The 14,740-nt window shown below is 39.4% G+C and overlaps 3 protein-coding genes across 5 annotated transcripts in view; 1 reads left to right on the forward strand and 2 right to left on the reverse strand.

Annotated features, from left to right (window-relative positions):
* tial1 (TIA1 cytotoxic granule-associated RNA binding protein-like 1) overlaps window positions 1–3,009 on the forward strand; it is a 12,311-nt gene extending 9,302 nt beyond the window's left edge. For all 3 annotated transcript variants that reach the window (XM_028603422.1, XM_028603423.1, XM_028603424.1), the window contains 2 exons: window positions 1–117; window positions 381–3,009. The exon at window positions 1–117 is cut by the window's left edge and continues 59 nt beyond it. In XM_028603422.1, coding sequence (XP_028459223.1) covers window positions 1–117; window positions 381–504 — 241 coding nt within the window. In that variant the 3' untranslated portion in view covers window positions 505–3,009. The remainder of the gene's footprint in view (window positions 118–380) is intronic.
* A 1,258-nt stretch (window positions 3,010–4,267) lies between these two features.
* Window positions 4,268–10,099, reverse strand: pkd2l1 (polycystic kidney disease 2-like 1). Its single transcript, XM_028604186.1, has 15 exons — window positions 9,826–10,099; window positions 9,370–9,483; window positions 8,297–8,424; window positions 7,909–8,162; window positions 7,595–7,819; window positions 7,281–7,509; window positions 7,020–7,190; window positions 6,511–6,692; window positions 6,297–6,417; window positions 6,121–6,219; window positions 5,900–6,021; window positions 5,700–5,817; window positions 4,899–5,020; window positions 4,632–4,773; window positions 4,268–4,387 (listed from the first exon to the last, which is right to left on the reverse strand). The coding sequence occupies exons 1-15, from the start codon at window positions 10,097–10,099 to the stop codon at window positions 4,268–4,270; spliced, it is 2,421 nt and encodes an 806-aa protein (XP_028459987.1).
* Window positions 10,100–12,636: 2,537 nt separating this feature from the next.
* Window positions 12,637–13,071, reverse strand: atoh7 (atonal bHLH transcription factor 7). The gene has a single exon (XM_028604188.1). The coding sequence runs from the start codon at window positions 13,069–13,071 to the stop codon at window positions 12,637–12,639; it is 435 nt and encodes a 144-aa protein (XP_028459989.1).
* Between the last annotated feature and the right edge of the window lie 1,669 nt (window positions 13,072–14,740).

Here is a 14,740-nt window from a genome sequence, read left to right on the forward strand (position 1 = left end):
GCAGCAGCAGCAGCAGCAGCAGCAGCAGCAGTATGGGCAGTATGTGACCAATGGGTGGCAAGTTCCCTCCTACAGCATGTACGGCCAGACGTGGAACCAGCAAGGATTTGGAGTAGAGTGAGTTGTACTAGAATGTATTAAATTCATACATAAACCTTTCGTATGACTATATTGTCACAGGCCAGAAGACTTACCTCCATCCTAAATGGTGATGGATGGTGCCTTGGCCACACTCTACTCTAAAACAGTTTTTCTAAGATAAAAGAGGAGATATTTTCCTCCATTCTGGGGAGCATGTATTTATTTATTTTACAACATGGTTGGTCTTTGTATGCAGTGAACACAGTCGTACTAACTGGGTATTTATGGCGTCTTTGCAGGCAGTCCCAGTCACCAGCCTGGGTGGAAGGCTTTGGATCTCAGTCAGCCCAGGCTGCAGCTCCACCCGGTCCTGTCATGTCCAACCTGGCCAATTTCAGCATGGCTGGCTACCAAACGCAGTGAGCTAGCACTAACCTAAGGGTAGTACCATGAGGGTTTCGTCAACCCTTTTAGACCACACAGCACTCTTTCACCTGGATAGCTGCTGTGGTAGAAGAAGGGCAGGGGCCATATTCAAAAAGCCTTTGTAGCTAATAGTTGCTTCTAAACAACCAGTTCAACAATTATGTTTTAAATGACAGTGTCCATTTCACTCAGAAATTTTAAAAAGTTTATTTGATGATAATTTAGTTTGGTTATGGAAAAGTGTGCTTAGGCATCTGAAATAAAGCCAAACAACTGTCTTTGGCCAACTTTTTGAATGTTTGGTCCCATGAAAATCATACCCAGTATGTGACAAAGAGGATTTACAGCTATCCTAACAGAAACAAGAGACCATTTCATGCCTCATATCATACCCTGAATAAGTTGACCAATGGGCCAAACAATCAAAAAGTTGAGTCCTTCAGAAACTAATTGTTACCCTCCCATATTCAAAACATGAGCAAAAATGTATCCAGAAATGTAAACCGAAACATAACAGCCACGCTATTTTAGTGGAGTTAAAAGCACATTTACTATAAGCCATCTTATTACTCCAGCAGCTCACTGGAACAAAACTACAGCAATATCCGGTCTCAGTTTGCCAATGTGTTTTTTTATATTTCGGTGTTTGTTACAGACTTGTCAAAATGTTTATTTACTTGTCATACTTGGGGCATTTTTCTGTCATTTTATACAACGGAATACAAAACACCACTTGAGTCCTCATGCATTGATTAAGTTGATTTTTGTTATATAGGTCAGTTAAAGGCATACAGTGATGACAGCGGCTGTGTTCGGAATTGTATACTTGCGTACTGCCTACTTCCTACTCCATCAGTCGGCTGGCTGTGTGTGATTCTGAACACAGCCAGTGTTGCACAGATTGAGCAGGTATGATTGGTCACCATGAATTTGTGCTACACACTGCATTGAGCCGCAAGAATGAACCAACCTACTAAAAGTTGTTTGGGCTTAGGTTTAGCTCATAGCTACAAATTCAGTCCTATTTTGATATATTAATGAAAAATACTTTGTGAATAGAGGCCCTGGAACAGTAGTTTACCTTTCTAGTATATGTGAAGAAACTATTTGTATAAACAACTGTGGCTTTAAAACCGATATAAGTGGGATATGGTATCTCTTGGGTAAATTTTGTGTACAAAGAAAAATGTCACACACACAACTCTAAATGGGAAGAAAAAAAAAAAAAAAGATTTGATTTTTCATGTTTTGTATAGGAGTGATCAGCATGTTCTTTGCAGACTTCTGATGGATTTTCGGTTACACCTTAGATTGGACTCGTTTATAATCCTGTGTCTCAAAGTAAAGGCTATAGCACATGCTCACTATATAAAGAAAGTATTGTAAAAACAGCTTAACCCTCAATCTTTGTAAAGGTAACTAACTCTGTGTGCCGATTCTGGGGGCTGGTTTCCTGGAAAGATATTGAATCTTTTAATATTTTCAAGATAACCTCATTTAATTTATAGTAACTTCTTTCTAATGGTTGGGAGAGTTTTTGCGAATAAACTTCATTTAGCACCAAAACCAGCCCCATATGCTATTGCATCATGTTTTACATAATTAAAAATGCTGTTCTTTAGTCCCTTATTTGTTTAAAGACAAACTGTCCAATGTTTTAGGCTTTCTATAAATTGCGATGGTTTTATTTTATAAAAGTGAAAGGTTTCCTAAATATGTCATTGATTTGTCAGGGAAGCGGGCACCTTTTCTGCCTCTTAGTGTATTCAGAAATTTTTCTCAGTATTTGCAGAATATTTCCGTATATTCCAGGTAAATTATTTAATAAAAAGAACTGGCAAATTGTGACAAGAGGATTTTCACAAAGACGTCCTGCCATTTGGATTGTATTTGCGCATGTGCCATTCTGTACAGTATATTACACTCCTTGTAAGCTCACTGTCCTTTTGCTGTTCTACTAGCCGACAAACTTGATCATGTTTTTGTTAGTTTGTTTATTACACCCGGGGGATGTTTTTGTGTACAGACGGGGTCATTTGGGCTGAGAGTGTAAATATAAACCTTGATCACAAATCTTTATGAAACTTAAGAAATAATGTACATACTTTAGGTAGAAATGCCATCATTAAATTTCAGTAATATGAGTTATGAATAAGCCTTAATTGATGTGTCAGTAAATTCAAACTGTGTTATTTACAGAGGCTACATTACAAATCTAAATTCTTTTCCATTGTGGATTTTCCCTTTTCCCATTTTTAAGTTTGTGTGCCATTTTTAGAACGTAGCAGGAAGCAGGTGATGTTTCAGCTTGAACTGCATGCTTATGACATGTAATACATTTGTTGCTTAAAATATTGAATGTAACAGCATTTTGCTTTTATGACAGTAATACAAATAAGTTGCACAATAGAAGTGATGTTTAATAATAAAGGATGAAATCAATTTTTCATTTAAATGGGAAAACTAAATAAGTGACTTCAAATAAAGAAACATTTGAACCTGGTCGTTCAATATTTGTTTATTTATTAGACACTAATAAAGAAATTCTGACAGCCAAGCATAAATGCACTAACATGTTCAGTCATTCTAACAGACACCGTAAAGAAGGTTCTGAATGTCAAATACACTAGACGGCATGTCGTTTTTTAAAAACTTTTGCTCAAATGTGTTTTTTTTTCCATTTTTGTTTATTGGGAGGTATGAAACAAAATTATGAATTCATAAAAACATCAGGTCCAGTGGGATAATGCTTCTCAGATCCAATTCTTTTGTATTATATGGAAATATGTTTTTAAAGAAGGGATGTCACACTTGCTCTTGTTACAACATGAGGTTTTGGCAGCTCAGGACGTGTACAAAGGTGATAATTAATGATCTGTGTATTCCATATAAACATAATTCGGCAAGTATTTTGTGGATCTCACAGATCAGTGGTGGCCTAAAGGTTAGCGAAGCGACCTTGTGACCGGGAGGTTGCTGGCTCAATCCCCAGACCAACAGGATAAAATGTGGGTGGTTAGGTACCCTTGAGCAAGGCCCATAACCTCGAACCATTCCAGGGGAGCTGCTCAGTGGCCAGGTACCATAGGCTGTTAATATTTACAGTCAGTTGGTTGTACTTCCAGGTATGAATGTGGAACTGTGTAAATGAGACAGGTCATCGTTGCAAATGAAAAGTTGTTCTCAATCGAATTACCTTTTTTTTTTTTTAAATAAAAGTCATGGGGCTGATAGCTTTTGAGCAACTGTAATAGAACCTGAACATTCATAAACATTAAATGACTAAAGCAAAGCAAACAGCTTAGTCAGGTGTAAGGTGGCATATGCACTGTATAATATTGGTTATATTGCATAACGTTATTTTTTCTTACCTATTGTTTAAATATAATACACAACTAATAATCTCATCTACAACATACATTGTTGTCTAACATATCTGAGCTTAAACCAGTTTATTATATAAGCTCTTGTGTCACCTAGAAGGCAAGGAATTTCAAAAACATATTTATACAGTACTTACATATTTCCATGAAATGAGTGGCGGTAACTAAGTGAAAAGCAGCTGAAAGTGTTGAGTATGTGCCATGTCATCGTGGCAGCAGCTTATTGTTGATCTGACTGCCTAACTGTGAGTTTCACCCACGAGGAATCCGTTGATTCGAACAGACTTTGAACATTGGAAAGTAGTGAAGCACAAAACGTTGTTGACGTGTGTCAGCTGACTTCCAGATAACCCATGATTCTGTTTCTCAGAGGTTAATCACATATGACAATTGTATGTGGAGTCGGTGTAAACTGCTGGTTTCCTTGATGACATCTCGGCCTTGGTCCCTCCGTCCACGCACACCAGGACGCTCCCATCTGAGGCAGCGTCATCACTCTGGACAGGGGTGATGAAACATTTTGTATTCAATACAAATAGAATTAAGAAAGTCGGGTCTCATATTCTTAAGTTCAAAATATTGGACATTTTCCTCATATTACAGCCCATTTTGCATTATCAACAACACAGTTGTTTAATATACTTTTCAGTGTACTCCATGAACTGATAGTCCCTAAAAAAATAAAGCATTTCATGCATACAATAAAGTTTATAGAAAATCTTAACCTATTTCCATACTCACATCATTATTGGCTACAGTCAGTTTCCTTGCCGTTTTGTCTCCCTTAGTTTTCTCTTGTAATCCCAGTTTTTCCACGATCAACTCAATCCTGGATGTAAGGCCTGCCACAGAGCTTTCAAGTTGACGAACCTGTCTGGCCAGTCTTCATGGAGAGAGAAAGGTAATTCAGTTTCTGGTTAATGTCTACTGTAATGAAGTTCATTCCTCTTGTTTAAAGGCAAGAAAAAGTAAGACATTTCATAGGTAAAATGTAAAAATTCTTCTCACCTTAGAAACTGTTCACGATCAACAGTGTGGTTTTTCTGCTCATTGGATGTTACAGGAGGCTTCTCCAGTACTTCTTTCCCATAAGTCGTTCCAAGATTGTTAAGTTCAGCACAAAGAGCGTCCTGACAAACAAATGGAACCATTGTAATAAGACCGCTTTGTCTGCATTCGCTCGATGGGGTTTTAAGCCCCCAACGTCTCCTTCCAGGCAGAGCTGCGACCGTTGACTTCAAGGCACCTTAACCCTAACCTTAACCTTAACCCTAACCATAACCATTGCCTAATCGACTTCAAGATAGTATTTTAGACATTTTAAATTTTTGTAGTCCTTTTTTGTGGAGATAGATTGGGATAGAATCTTTTTTGTACTGCGACGCCGGGGCATTTATTTTCATAACTCTATATTTTTGTACTTATTTTGTAATGTCTCCAGGAGGGAGGCCAGGGCAGGTGTGGAGGTGACCTTTTATTTAAAGTTTTATTCTCCCGCTGTCCGTCCTGTCCAGTGGTTCTTTTTACCTGCCTTTAATATCTGGCCTTCTTATAAACAGATTTTTTTTATACAACCAAACTTGGCTTTTTAAGGAGGTTTTAAAGTGTTTTAATCACACCTGTGGTCCCCTTGTGCCCGTGCCCCTCGCAGCGCCCATCCCGGGCGATTGCGTTTTAACCCTAACCTAACCATAACCATTGCCTAATCCTAGTGCCTTCCAGGCAGCGCTGCCTGGAAGGAGACAACGGGGGTTTAAAACACCGATAAACTCTGCAATAAGAAACACTTCAAACTGTATAGACACAAACCCTTTTTTCTTCCAGCTCGATTTTCATCCTCGCTTGTTCATCTTTGTCTAGAATTTGGTTCCCATCATGGTCAAACCGTGAGAAGGCTGCAGAAATTTCATGATCAGCATGTCCCATCCTACGAGATCATCGGACAGGTGAGGGTTATGTTAAACACTACAGTTAGCTTATGCTTTTCTTTTTGATATTCTGTCACTTACTCTTTCAAGGTTTCTCTGAAGTCCTTGAATTCAATGTCTCTGGATCCAGACTGTAGCACCTTCTGAACATCTGTTATTTTCTCCTTTTTAAGTTTCAACTTCGTAAATGTCTTCATATAGCTCTGAATTACAAAGAAAAAAAAAAAACATTTTGTTTGTAACTCTTGAAAAACTTCATCCTTAGATGTATCTATTTTGTACATGAATCAGATTGCCTTTACCTGTTTGATGATGTCAGTAAACTGTAGGTCATCTTTTTGGGATGAGAGCTCCTCCTTAACCTCAGAATATGTGTCATTTATGATGGCCAGAAACATGTTCTGAGGGACAGATACATAAAGAGATAATGAGAATATCATCTTTATCCACAAGCATCTTGTGTAGCAGAATGACTTACCAGTAGAACAAAGAAAACAAAGAACACATAGGTGACAAAGTAGATTGGCCCAAGAACTCTGTTAGCGCGGTCAATGGCATCGAAATCAAAGTCTCCAAGAATAATTCTGAACTGTGTGAAGCTGCAGAAAGAAAATAGGATTGATTAATTCATTTTTCCTCCATCATCCTATTTAAATATTTCCTGCTGAGCCACTGTTTGGAACACCCCTTACATGCACTTGACGAAGGTGCTGAAAGATTGAACCTCTGTTCCAAAGAGCAAATATCCAAGTTGAGCATAAGCGAAGAACACGATGAAGAACATGATGGCAAAGCCCAAGATATCTTTAGCACATCGACCCAGTGTGGAGGACAGCTGAGTCATGGTCTTGTTAAAACTGATGTACTTGAAAACCTAAAGGACGAGAAGACAAACACAGTCTTTGGGATGGCGCTAGAGCCCGATCATTTTCCTAACTAATTAATGGTACATGTCTTTCTAGTCTTCTAACCACTCAAGCGCTTTACATGCCACATTAACTCAGTCACACACACATTCATACACTGATGGCAGAGGCTGCTTATCAGAATCTAATCTAATTCTTCAGCCTTTGGGGTTTCATTATCTTGCCCAGGACACTTTAACATGCGGACTGGAGGAACTGCCAATCTTCCAATTAGTGGACGAGCCACTGCACAGGAATGCGTTCCAGTGAAAGATGTCTTTAAAGAAGTACTTTACCTTGATCCACGCAAAGAACAAGTTCACTGCATTCATGTTGTTGTACTGTGTTTGCCAGAAGGCCAGAAATTCAAAGTCAGCGTAGATACCAGGTTGTTCCAGCAGTTTGCCAAGCAACTTGTCCACTTTGACAGTTCGGAAAATATTGAATACAATGGCAACGATGGCGAGCTGGGAAGGAAAATCATTTTACTTCTTTGATGCGAAGCACAATCAGGGAAAAGGACATGTTTGAATCAAATAAGAAGGACATTTTCTTACCATTATGACAACAACATCCAGTATGTTCCAGATGCTTTTGAAATAGGAGAGCTTGTGTATTCGCAGCTCAAGAATCTCCTCCACAACGTAATAAATAATGAATAAACAGAAGACCATCTCACAGCCGAGGATAAAGTAATCCCAGTTGGTGATGTAGCGAATCAGTTTGACTGTTCTTATCTGGTAGGAAGGGATAGCTCCGCCAGTTGCTGGGAATTCAACAACCAACCTGAAAGATGGGATGAAATGTTCGTCAACCAATGCATGTGTATCAATCAATGGGTGAAGTTGCTGTTGTCAGTAGTGCTCTTTACCTGATGACACAGAACATGTTAATGTTTGCGTTGTAAGTGGAGAAGTCGATGAATGCTACTCTGGTTCCTCGGTCGAGCCACAGGTTGTCCACCAGTTCCTGCAGTATGATGGCGGTCTCCCCTTTGGTGCGACTCAGGTCTTGGTAGTATCCCGCTCCACTGTATGTGGTCAGCAATCCCCAGTAAGAAGAACCTTTGATTTCTTTCTCTGTGTGGTAGGTCCAGCTGCAGAGGAAGAAGACACATTTGCTGTAGTTCTCCAATCTAACTGCATACCCAAAGTTACCCTGTAAGGAAAATAGTGAGCGGCTTACGCGGTGCCATTGATTAGACCAAAGCTAATGTCATCCTCCTTCTTGTCATTGTAAACATCGAAACATCCCGTGATCTCATCTTTAAAGTCTTTGGGGACCTTGCAGGAGTTGTTCATGATCTTGATCTGCCTCATTCTAGGGACTCCCAGCAGCATGTTCTCATAGTAGATGAAGGACTGGTCTCCGCTGTCCAGGGACTGGTTATTGTACCATGTAGTCCAGTAGAGGCTGTCCACCAATGGGCCCTGGGCATACTGTTAAAATATACAAATAAAAAGAGAGTGGATGCAGTTTTTGAGTTGCACACAAAAGAAATTTCATATTCTCATTTCTCAGTGATTTCTCACTGTGGCAAACATGGAGGAAATGAATATGGAGATAAACTCACGGTCCAGAAGTCAGCCATGGTGCCAATGGACTGAAACGTAACCCCACTGTTACCGGCTGTGTTCACAAACAGGTCCGTCATGGCTTTAGTGTAGTAATAGGTGCTCGAGCTGGTCATACCATATGTCACTGAAAGACAACATTATCACATTGTTAATGACCAATAACTGATTCCTATCTGGCTTTGCTCAGGCGTAGCTCTAAATGTCGCTCCATTCAACAGTCCAAGATAAGACAACTCAGAAGCAGACACGCAAGGCCTTATTGAAGAGTTGTTGTTTGGCTATGTCACTACAGTCAAACAGATCCAGATTAGAGGCCGTAATTTGTTTGAAGAGAGAGCACGCTGGCTTGACGCAAATAGCCTCTTCAAACAATGTCAATTTAACCGAGACAAAGCAACAAAGGCTAGGCCAAATGCTCTTATCGCTAAAAGGCAAAGGAGCAGAACCCATGTCCCTTTCACTCCCAATGCTCAGCTGGACAATGGACCTCCAGCAGAGGGATGGGGAGGGCATTTGTGGTAGGCATTAAGGCAGGGGCATTTGATAGTAAATCAACAGTCCAAAGTGCCCTATACAGTAACACCCTGTCAAATGGTGAGCACTTCAACAAGGAAACAGGATTGCTTAAAAAACAAATAGTTGATTGAAATATACTAAAGCAGACATAAGGTAAAGAAATACAGGAAAACCAAACAGCATTTAGCGTTCGAGACAGATGTGAATTCACTATCCCATCGCATATGGACCATTAATAAAAAAAAAACTGTATTTAGAAGTAGTTTTCATGCTTGCATGTCAATTCAAAGGTTCATAATATATTCTAAATTTGGGAAAGTAGGTGTAAAATTAAGCTTAAATATAGTTTCACAACTTTCCTTCAAAAGTTTTCAAGGACAAACACTTTACCATGTTATACTGTACTTCATCTAAGAATTAATACAAATTCAGTTTGACCCGGGTACTGATCATGATTTTGAACTTGAATTTTGAGACTACCACAAGTGCCAGGAATAGACATCCATATTGAAAAAGCAACATTTTTGATAGAATCGGATAGTAGAATACTTACAGAGGCATATATCCACCAGGAACACCAGATAGACCATTAACTCTCGTAGCGTGGTTCGGACAAACAGTTCTCTGTTGTTTGAGGTGTTTTCAGTCAATGTTGTCCCCCACAAGCCTACAGACAAATTACGGTGTTTTATGTCATTATGATACAAAATTATTTATTGTCAAGAACGCTTTTTAAAGACCTTTAATGCAGAGTGGGTATCGACTTTGATCCTGGGTTGACCTAAATTGATTAGCCAACAAGCAGGTCCGCATACATTTTAGGTTAAAAGAATATTGAGGCATAGCAGTTGATTTTACAGACCCAGACTGGACCAGTACCAAACAAAATCTCCAGTGAGATAGGGCGAGTCTAGGTGTCATCCATACTATATATAAACTAGCTGTACAAATGTCCGTTATAGCAACAAAAAAAAAATACAGTTGTAAACTCAGCTGAGTGGGTTCCTACCTTTGATAAAAGAGCAGCAGCCTCTTTGTTTCTTCACCAGGCTTTGGCCAGTGGATGGTGGTTCCTCTGGAAATGGGCCGGGAATGTCCGGTTTGTACATGCTGTCCATGGAGCCCTGGACAATGGGCTGGGGGCTGTAGATGGTGCTGACAGCTCGGGGCAGGGGCAGAGGGGAGCCACAGTAGCCCTGGTTCACCCAGGCGCCGTTGCTTATGCTGTTCAACTCCACCTGCCCGGTCAGGTGGCTGTCGGCCCGGTTGTTCCGACACTTCATACTGTCAGACACCTGTGTGTCTCTGTGTGGACTGTTAGTGTTTAAGTCAGAGAGGAAAGTGAAGCCGAGCAGTGCAGGCAGCTTCTAAACACCTGCTGAAGGGGATGATTATAAAGAGTGGATGACATAAGCTTTTTTGAGGGAGGAGCTGTTGGTCCCCTGGTCTTGCTATTGAGACTATTGAGATAAAAAAAATGTCTTCATGTTGGCAATAGACAAGGCATTTGGTAGATGTTATTATAGCATTAAAAATAACCAGAAAATATATTAACAACCGTCCTTCAAACTGGCAGTGAAGATTTGCCAAATGTAAGGACCTACATTCTATAGTTCTGTACAATACAATACCACATACCCACCTTTAATGCTGGAAATGTCTTATAAAAGACAACATCCAGCTATGTTGGAGGCTGAATAATTCAGCAGCTAAAAGACAATTGAATTGGTTTTGCCCCGTCAATTACTTCCATGCTGAGCACATTGTTGTCACAATTGATTAACAACTCATCCAATAACGTGCTCCTATTGAGGAAATCAATCAATTGCATGTCAATTATATTTTCTGTCACCAACTGTTTGCGGCTTGTGGCTGAATTAATGAGGAGTGTAATTGCGGTGTCACTGAGGGTCTCAGCCTCATTACCATTACGCACTTTTGACTCTGCCATCTATTCATCTGTAACACGCCAACTGTCAGAAAGCATTTATTAAGTATGCAAACATTCGCCGTGGCATATGAATCATTATGACCATCTGTATCAGTGTTTGGCACCTAATTTTTTGTTTAACACTTATCACACGTGTACTTAAGTGTTCTTGGCTGATATAAAATATCAGTTCAGCAGATAAAATAAGGAATACTTATGATATGTTTCATTATTGTTTTCTATAATTTGATATATGATATTTATGGACATATTTATCTTTGCATGTATTTATGTGATTGTTAATTTGCATTAAAGCAAACAGAACCAAACAGGAATATGACATTTAAAAACAACACATAATTCCAAATATTACAGCTTAAATAAACTGCAGGCTAATGAAATGTGTATAAGATTTTAGCAGCTGGACAGTACAGTTAATGCACTGCTGTAGCTGTCTTATACTTAATGCAGATATAGTTTGGGTCCAGCTATGGGCGTTCATGCTTCAGCGGCTGTGGACAGAGCGATTACACACAGCCATTACCCCACAATAGAGTTTAATTTCTGCTCCCCCCCCTGAAGCCGTGGCAGGATCTGGTACACAGGCTTCCTTAACCTGCTGTGGCTTGTGCCACCATTCAAACTTTTTCAAATCTGTAACAATCACTTTTCAGTGGCTAATGATTGCCATTTAAATCTGTAGTGTGGCTCCCAACAATGGAGAGTTGTGGAGCCCACACGGCTACAGATACGTTGTACTGCACTGTAGCAGAATACTTGTAAAATGTGTTCTTTTTCAGAGAACATTTGAGAAAAGAATTTGTTGAATGCTTGTACTTGATTTTGGTTCCATGTTGAAGTGTCTTATCTCGGAGAACAGGAGTTCAGAACAAAAGGAGGATTGATTCCCCAGGGAGCGGAGCGAGGCAGCGCAGCAGACATGGCCTGCCATTGCTCCTACTGAGAACTTGACACACAGAAAACAAAGGATGTGCTGTAAATTAGTTGATTTAATACCACACAGAGGAGACAAAGGGATATTATGAGGGTTAAAATACAAGAGCTTTCTAATAATGAGAGTATGTTTTTGTTAAAATGAGAAAATTATGCATATGCAGTAAAATGTTCTTAGGATTTATATTTATATTTTACAACTATAAATGTTTTTGATGATGCAAAAGAAAATGTATGTAAGGAATCAGCTTTGTATAGTTTGAATTGTATTGTAGAATTGTATAAACCATCTTATGTGTATACAGATTATACTGTATAAAGCCCATTACATACATATAAAATATTCCATATTTTATTATCATAAGCGTATGACTGGGATAAAAGATAATAAAGAACAAGAGAAATGTTTTTTTTATACAAAATAGTTTATTTTGTTTTTATTTTTGATCAGAAACTATAATTCAACAAAATAGAGGTCTGCATGTAAAAAATAACATTGATTTTCCAACTCCACAAACACGTACTTACACTTTGACAAAATAGTTACATAATTTGACTTTGACTATGCAACTAATACCACAATGATTTTCTCAGAATCCATTTAACATTGCACAACATTTTAGGGCCGTATCAAAATAACTGATAGAAACAAATACACTGTATCTTCAGTACAATCTAGTGGTCATTATGACGACACAACAACAATTCTGTCATTGCTACTATACTTTGAACAAAAAAAATGCTCAACATTGCTGGGAAAAATAAAAACGACTTCAAAGTGAAATAGAAGTCTTTCTGTAGTCATACATACAAAAACTAGATAAAATAAAATAATGCAATACAAATGTATTTACTGTCTCCTGGATTGAAGGAGAAATATTCACATTGTCACTCACATCCAACAACATGACTGATTATCTACCAATTGGCAGCAGTTTATCCGTGGACCTGATGGCCATCGAACTGATACGAGAAGGACGAGTGGATGTAGTCCTGATCAGTGGGAGAGTCGTACCTCATGAGGCACGGGTAGTTTTCAGGCTGCACACAGTCAAACTGCAGGTCCAGCCACTGCCTGTGAGGAGCAGAGTTGTGTTTCCTGGCGTCTGTCAGGATCCGGTTGAGGGCCATGATGTAGCTGAGAGCCATCTGCAGGGTTTCATACTTGGACAGTTTTTTGTCCTGGCCCCACTGGGGGACCACTTTACGTAAGCGATCAAAGGCTGTGTTCAAGCCCTGCATCCTCTTCCTCTCTCTGGCATTGGCGGCCATCCGGCGCCTCGTCGCGGTCTCATATTTCTCCGGGCTCTTGGAGTCTGGTTCCGAGGACTCGGATCCAGAGTCAGTGCAGCTGGGTCGCCGAGACTTCATGATATTTGGTTGAAGAATCAAACCGGTATATGTCCTCAGGTCAGAAAGACTCAGCTTCCAGTCAACAGATTTATTAGAGAAGTTTCCAGTTCAGCTTCAGGGTTCCTCAGAGGTCTCCTTAATGTTACAGCAGGGCTGATGTCCAAGATGTGTGTGTCCTCTGTATTTTGTAACTCCAGATAGTGGACAGCCTAAAGAGTCCAAGGTGTCTGTGATCCTGGAGACAGTGAGGGAGCAGCTTTTATAAGATGGAGCAGATGAACAGGTGGCAGCAGGTGGAGTCCATGCCCCCACCCCCCATCCTTAATATTGCATGTAGAGAAACACACCCATGTAGACTCATAAACACCCACTCTCAGCACACACATACACACAGGCATATATGTACGCACACTCACCACACACAAACAAAACCTTAATGAAATTCCAATTATCTTGGGCTGGGCTATCGGGCTGTGGCTTCACTCAGGGCCATGTGTCACAAACCCCAAAAGTCTACCATCTGGTAGCACAACTCACCACAGCTGACAGTGCAAACAAACTTTTAAAGGGCTAAGATTTGTGGCTATTTCCCTGTTAAACTTACATTCCCACCAACTATGTCAAATCACACCTAACAATGACCTAGTGTTGGTGATTGAACTCTTAATAAAGCTTTGATTTAAACAGACTATTGACAAATTATGGAATATAATTACAGTCAGGTATTAGCAATTTAATAAATCTACAAACTACAAATGTTTCTGAAAAGCACCAATTCATTTTTATAATACTGTACTTACATTTTACTTATTGTATATGCAAACGTATCTCACTATATTGTATAATCCAAATTTTAAAAAAATAAAAAAATAAATTGTGACTCAATCATTGTTATATTTAGCTGCCGTGTGTCTTTATTTATGAATTAGATATACAGTAGAATCTTAGGAAGCAGCTTGGCTATAAATCCATTCGGTTTTATTAAGTTACATAAGACACCAAGAAGTGCCCTTTCACTGGTCTCCGTGTGATAATAACCATAATCTGAGATTAGCCTGAGGCAACAGAAGTGGAAGTGTGGTCTGTAACCTGAGGGATTTTAACAGCACTTCGAGGGATTAGGGCTCTCAAACAATATGTTCCAAGATGGTGTACAGATTATTGCACCATCTGAGATTTGGAAAGCAGTTTGTGAACAGGTGAAGTACGAAATTCTCCTTTTATATTTTAGAAGTACGTTAGTCTGAAATGGTGTTAATCAATGCTGGGGTTTTAATGAATCACAGTATGTGGGATGCATTAATGTTCCATATGCAGGCTACTTGGGACCACATATGAAATAAATAATTGATCTGTTTGGTGGTCCGAGAAAAATGAGACAGACAGAATAATTTGTCTGTCTGTGCTTCCCATCTGCCAGCATTTTATTCTGTAATTCAGGAGGATGGATCTGAGCAGGTTCCTCCATTACAAACACTCTGTTGACTGTCAACACACACACACACACACACACACACACACACACACACACACACACACACACACACACACACACACACACACACACACACACAGCCTTTTAACCTACTTAAATTTGTATTAATTTCTTGTAAAATACAATACTTCAGTACTTTGAGTATTTTATTTTGTTCCACTTTATACTTCTACTCTACTTCCAGAAAGGTTA

This window comes from Perca flavescens, chromosome 17, assembly GCF_004354835.1.
Source record: "Perca flavescens isolate YP-PL-M2 chromosome 17, PFLA_1.0, whole genome shotgun sequence".
NCBI lineage: Eukaryota > Metazoa > Chordata > Actinopteri > Perciformes > Percidae > Perca > Perca flavescens.